At 41.6% G+C, this 6,644-nt stretch overlaps 1 protein-coding gene across 3 annotated transcripts; it reads right to left on the bottom strand.

Moving 5' to 3' along the window:
- Positions 1–733: 733 nt before the first annotated feature.
- Positions 734–5,896, bottom strand: LOC149303112 (serine/threonine-protein kinase Nek2-like). 3 transcript variants are annotated; one of them, XM_089481617.1, is made up of 9 exons: positions 5,801–5,896; positions 4,659–4,876; positions 3,831–4,071; positions 3,594–3,676; positions 3,354–3,480; positions 2,425–2,672; positions 1,948–2,013; positions 1,691–1,761; positions 734–948 (listed from the first exon to the last, which is right to left on the bottom strand). In XM_089481617.1, exons 1-9 carry the CDS (start codon positions 5,894–5,896, stop codon positions 734–736), a joined length of 1,365 nt encoding a protein of 454 aa, XP_089337743.1. The 3 variants fall into 3 exon arrangements, with proteins under 3 accessions (XP_089337743.1, XP_089337744.1, XP_089337745.1); XM_089481618.1 differs by having other exon boundaries at positions 1,685–1,761; positions 1,948–2,002; positions 2,453–2,672; XM_089481619.1 differs by having other exon boundaries at positions 1,948–2,002; positions 2,453–2,672.
- Positions 5,897–6,644: the final 748 nt, after the last annotated feature.

The raw sequence follows: 6,644 nt of genomic DNA, 5'->3' as shown, positions 1-6,644 counted from the left end.
AGATGTTGGTTAAAGTATTGTCAAGTCAGCAGCTGACCCTTAAATGAAGACTCAAATTGGTTCAGTTCCAAACTTCCTTCCGACAATGAGGGCTTTCTGCTTAACCAAAAGGTATAATAAGTAAAATTATCTATATGTAAAACCATAGAACACCAACAGTCCAGTATCTCTTTAATGACTTTTCCTATGACACCGTGAAAGGAAAATGTTTGGAATGCAGCTGGGATTAAGGCAGGGTTCAACAAACCAGGTCCATCATGGCAACCAGGAGCCACTTCCTGGTCCCCAGGGTTTTACAGAACCAAGGGGCAGTCAACTTCAAATAGCAGATAAAAGGCACTGGCATTTGTATTCATTTTCTACGTGTCGGTAAATCTTAGAGCAAAGAGTAGTCTCTAAGTTTTCCAATGGTCACTTAGCTAGTTAGTTTGCTGATCCATAGAAGGAATAAATAATTTGGTTGGCTCCTACATCCAAACCAACCCCAGCCACACACAAAACAGCAAACACACCTAATTTTAATCTTACAAGATTTTTTTTTTTTTTCTTTTTTAATTAAAACAATGCCTTTTAAAAGACTGAGGAGAAAGTTTCATTAATATTACCCTGTTTGGTAAATCTTAAGTTGTGGAATAGGTAAACACGCCTACCTAACCAAGCGGTTTTAAAAGGAACGGTCATTTTATAAAAACAGTTTAAATACTATGTACAACTCATTAGTCAATCCAGAAAATTAGCGCATGCCCAGGATTTGCCGGCTTTTCAGCTGATAGTTTTTCTCCATTTCAAATAAGGCCTTGGCACGCACATCAGCTGCGTGGAGCCGTTTCTTCACCTCCGCGCACTTCTCCTGCGGCAATGCATACTTGTCCTGGCTCCTGTTCTCTTTGCTTTCATGACCAAAGTGGACCTTCTTATTCCGCGTTACAGATGCATTCAGACATCCACCTGCAGAATGCATTAAATAAACTTTAGATTTTTCGGTTAACCAACGGAACATTTTCATTTTGCACCATAAAACGCAAATGCTTTTTGAATTTTTAGTTTATTAAGTTTTTGAAATTTACAGGAGCAGGATAAAGTTTAATTTGTCAGAAAACTGCTTTGCTAGTGCAGATGCCTCCATCTATCACAAGCGTTGTCATTGCTCCCTTGTTGGTATTATTGAATGGTTGCTCCTCTCGGTTCAGGGCGATGTCAAAAAATCCCCATCAGTTATCCTCCAGTATTGTGTTGTCTATATGTGGGATGTAGGTGGGATTTCCATATTATGAGTTAGACATTCACCCCGTGAACTCGGAATAGTTTAAACACGCTAGTGCTTATTTAAAAAGGGACTGCCAGTATGCAATTGTACAGGAACCATTGAAAAAGCACACACACCTCGCACTACTCAGGTAGACCCAATCCAGCTTGGATATGGGATGTTTTAACTTTGATATAAAGTGGTTGTCTGTTTCTGAATACAGGAGATACTGAGTGTCCTAACTATGGCCCTGGAAGTAAATCAGAACCTTTTATAAAAAAAAATATTTATTTAGTATACAAGACAATACAGTCAAAGTGCATGACGGATTAAAAAACTGCATTAAAGTATAAAAATCTATTAAGAATATCTGGTCATTTTCTCAGTGGTTGTGCCAGGCATTTAATGCTTCTAAGGGTTTCCTCCTCGGTCTCATACCTAGGCCATTGTCAAAAGCAGCTCCAAACAAACGTTGCTCCTTCATTAAGTTGAAGTTCTTCATCAAGCTTTCGGCCCTAAGAGTCAAATAGGAAGAAACTCATTTTACTACCATACCAAAGAAGCGCCCCCCCCCCCCCACACACAAAAAACCCACAATTTATAAAGCAGTTTCCTTCCAAATTGATGAAGAAACCAGAATTTTAAGCAAATCAGTAGCATTTGGGGATGGGGCAAGACAGAAAAGGTAAAGAAAGCCTTACCTTGTAAATTTATCTTCTGCCAGTCTTTCACGCACACATAGCTCTCGCTCCCTCTCTGTGGAAAGGCTCATATTTAAGCACCGATATAAACGTAGAGAGAACCCACTTGGTGTGACTAAGGTTTTAAAAAGCATGCTTAATATCTCAGCCAACAGTGCTATAACCTCCTTTACAACACATACCGTGTGCTTCATAGCAAAACATAAGCTTAGTTTGTGCAAGCAGTACCCTACATACCCAAACTAAATTTTTTGGGGGCCAATTTACAATTTTTCTGTACAAAAATATTAAATCCATGAATCCTACAAGGCCTGGGAAATGAGGGGCTTGGACATAATTGCTACATCTTCACAAAAAGTACAAGATGCATCTCTGCAATTTTAAGTACTAAAGATCACCATTGCCAAACAATTGACTTACTAGGTTTTTATGTATGTAATATGTAAAATTATCAAGCCATTTCCTCCTCTCACCCACCCAGTGCTGCATGGCTTTAGCAACTCACGCTCTAGGAGCTCTTCCCGGTCTCGTAAAGCATTCTCTCTGGCTTGCAACTGTTGCTCTTTAAGCCGAAGTTCTGAAGACACAGGGTCGGGTTGGTGAATACGCTCTGGTTCTGCCGACCTCCTGACCTTCTTTTCAGACATTTTACTTTGCTCTTCTAGAACATATTCAACTAATAGGGGATGTTGCAAAATCTCTTCTATTGAGGGCCTCAAGTAGTCCTAAAATACATAGAAAAGTAATTACATATTTAAAAAAAAAAACAATGAAATTAAGCTTTCACAGGTCCAGTTTATTACTCAATGAGACAAGGGCAGGCTACTCCGAGGCACCCCCAGCCCAGTTGTAACAGTGTGCTGCACCTCCCAACAGATAGCTCTGCTACAACATCACCCTCTGTGTGCCTCTGTGATTAACTGCAGAATCACCATATTTGCTCGATAACAAGACAAGGCGTTTTTTAACCAGAGCAAATCCTCTGAAAAAATAACCATTGTCAAATAGAGGTCTGACTACAAGACTAAGATGCAGATCCCCCGCAGCAATGCAGGGGACCCAGCTCCCTCCTTCTATAACATCACACAACCTTCCCGTGCTCATTCATAAAAGCTCCAGCGGAAGCGCTGGCAGCAGCAGTTCAGGTCCTCCACCGCCTGCCCCACTAGACACCAAGAAATCTGGAGCCCGGGGAGAAGTCTAAAGGCATATCTGGGGCAGAGTGGCATATACAGCAGAAGATGCATTTTTCTTAATCATGGTTTGTGTATACAAAAGGGTTTCTTACACTGCATTTCAGAGATTTTTGAAAATAATACATGTGGTGGATTTCTTTACAGTGCTTTCCTACTTGCATACACTGTACATGGGTTTTGTTAAACTGGTCTATTTATAACAGGGCTTACCTTCAGATTTAACATGGTCGTAATTATTCTATTCAATTCTTCTGAATAGCGATATGGGATCCGTCTAAATTTACCTTCTCTTATTTTTTCTGCTAGTTCCTTCTGATTATAAGCAGTAAACGGTGGCCTTAAATAAAAGGCAGGACATGTCATGTATCATACAGGCAGTAATCTCAAAAATCACACAAGAAAAAGAAAAAAAAATAAATATAAAAAAAATTTAAAAAGCGGTTTACTTACGAGAGGGCGCAAAGCTCATACATAAGGCATCCTAATGACCAGATATCAGACTTTTCATTATAGGACATCCTATTCATCTGCTCCTGGAAATTCATAAATAAGGAAATTTAGATTAGCTAGGAATCTTTAGGGTATGTTAGACACTATTTATATATACATAATCAAAGCAGGCTTGTCCAAGTTAAATCACAAAAACAAACCACCAAGCACAATTCCCTCAACAGTAACAGCACTTACGGGAGACATGTAATATGGAGTTCCAACAAATGTTTTTGCAAAGCTTGTATCATGGTGAAGTATTCTAGCCAATCCAAAATCTCCAACTTTTACATTTTTTTTAGCATCTAGAAAGATGTTGGCAGGTTTGAGATCGCGATGAAGGACAGTGTGACCACCGTCACCTCTTCTGTGGCAATCCTTTAGAGCTAGGGCAAGTTGGCCAAAGACACGCAAAATAAATTCTTCTTCTAAGTATTGCCTGCAAAAGAATGAGACACTTTAAGACTTGAAAGGAAAAACAAAACAAAAATGGAGACTCAAGGCTTAAGCCCAATACTCAAAGAATGCAACTAATTAGATGAGAGAATAATAGAGTATATTTGAAGACATTAGAATTAAGGATGACTGAAAACTGTAGTCCATGCAACTGCTTCCCACCAGCATCAACAAGGTGGGCAATACCAGGAGGTAGACAAGTCTTCAATACCAAGATTCTCAAAGCTGCCAAGGATGCTAAAGATTCATCACCAAACAGAAATGCAGAAGCCACACATGCATGGGATGGCCTAAAGTTATCCTGAATCCAAGACAAGACCAAGGACTGATTAAGGTCTGAGACCACCAAGAAACTTAGAGAAAAAAAAATAAAATAAAAAAAAAAAAATAATCTCTTATCTTCCATCAGATTACGTGATTCTTTACCTTCCTAGCAGAAACAACCATTTCATCAGAGGGTAAAATTTGCACTACTTATGCTGCTGGAGCATTTTCAGCCGTACAACACATGAAACAATAAACCATCAGGTCTTTTAAACTATAGACGGGTCAAGTAAAAAATCTGCATACCTGTCTTTTGTGCATTTTGCAATAAGGCTTGCCAAGTCCCCACCTTCACAGTACTCCATCACTATATAAAGAGTGGTGTTTGTTCGGTCAATGATACGGTCATAGTAGCGGACGATGTTTGGATGCTTCAGTTCCCGCAATAGGTTAACCTCAGAGACCAGCATTTGCTTTTCAGCCTCCGTCATCGTGCCATAGTCCAACTCCTTCCATACCAGTACCTGAAGAAAATAAAAAGAATTCCAATGAGTCCCTGCACATGCAGAGGGTACTCCCACCAATCCCAATGGAAGCCCTTTCCTCCACCAATTAGCTGCTTCTAGCCAAAATAACCAGAAATTAATATTTTGGACAAGTTATACATCTAGACATGCAAACTTTTGCTAGTCTATGAAGAAACAAGTTTTGTATCTTTTCAATGCCTAAACCACATACCCTGTTTAGAATAAACAAAATGTGAGGCTGTAAAGCAAGCTGGTCACAGCATGTAGTCTGTCAGCATCAGCCAACGTGACCTTCCACCGGTTACAAGGAGACAGACAGAATCTTCAAACACATCAACTCTCTTCTGACATCTCAAATAAGGATTTCCCACTTGACTTGTAAAAGCCAAGCCTGGATTCCAGTGGACAGTAGTATTATACAGACACTTCTAAATACTACAATGCTGGTCCCTGGTTCCTTGGATAAACCATTTCAGGTAACCAGCCTGTTCTACACCACAGACAGTAAGTGCCATGATGGTGGCTGCTGGTTGTAACAGCTGTATGCCACTGGATTCGCGCTAGAGATCTGTAATCCAATGCAGCTGGGAGGTCAGAGTGTTAATGCCCACCCTGGTGTATCTTAATACACTCGTAGGGACCCACATACTGGCTACAGCCCCCTCACCACCAACATACTGGCTACAGCCTCCTCGCCACCAACATACTGGCTACAGCCCCCTCACCACACGGCACCCACATACTGGCTAGAGCTGTCCAGGTGATGGCTGCACACAGCAGGGAAGGCCGCACTATGAGGCCACCACCGGGGACACACAAACAGTCTGAAACCACGAGTGCCACGGCACACGAGTTGTTGCGGTTACGGAATAACACCCCCCTCTTTTTTTTTTTTAAATAAAAAAACAAAAAACTGCTCACCTTTCCGTCCGACTTCCGACGGATCTTTTGGCACTTCCCGTACGAACCGGAACCGATGGTATAGAGAACCTCGTAATCCTCTACGCGAGACGGCATTCTAGAAAACCCACCACAAGAGATCCGCACCTGCTCTCGTCTTCCGCTCTTATTCCACCTCCGCCGCTAAGCTGGGCAGTCATTCACACCATAAACACCAACAAGCCTGTCGCCCTCTCACGCCAGCGACACACAAACGGAGCACCAGCGGTTTAAACGCGGAGAATTACAGGTACTCTGCGTACTGATTGGCTGAGGCCTCACAGCTACTCGCTCGTTCATTGGCTTAAAAAAACCGGACTCTCGCTTCCTCATTGGTCCCTAGAAAAAAACACTGCACGTTTCCCCACGTTACCGCTCAACTGCCTAATGCCTACGTCACGCACAGAAGCACGAGCTCGTCTGGCATCCTAGCAACAGACGCCGCGCCAAGGAAGCGCGCGCATTACAAACTGACTTCCTTTATGTGCAGGGTGGGGGGCAACACAACCGCCCTCTGCTCTGACAGGGTGAGGCTGTGAGGCAGTCGTGTGGGGTATTATAATATGGACAGCTTTTCCTCTGTTCGCAGATGGAGTTTTGCTTACCTTTTTATTTTTGTGTAGTTATCTAAGGCTACTGTAGTTTTAAAATTAATATGTGGTAGTTTTAAGGGTGGAACTGCAGGCCGGTATTGCACCTGTCCCAAATTAGTGTTACAATTATGTCACAAATAACTCCATGTTCCAGGTCCATTTTAATTACAGAAATAATGAAAGGAAGTAGGTAGAGATATGAAAAAGTATGGTGAGAACCCAAAATCCCAGTG

The sequence above is a fragment of the Sceloporus occidentalis genome, unplaced genomic scaffold (genome assembly GCF_023333645.1).
Source record: "Sceloporus occidentalis isolate IW3139 unplaced genomic scaffold, rSceOcc1.0.p SCAF_15, whole genome shotgun sequence".
NCBI lineage: Eukaryota > Metazoa > Chordata > Lepidosauria > Squamata > Phrynosomatidae > Sceloporus > Sceloporus occidentalis.
Note: the sequence above shows the minus strand (reverse complement) of the source record. Positions and strands in the feature narration are given on the sequence as shown.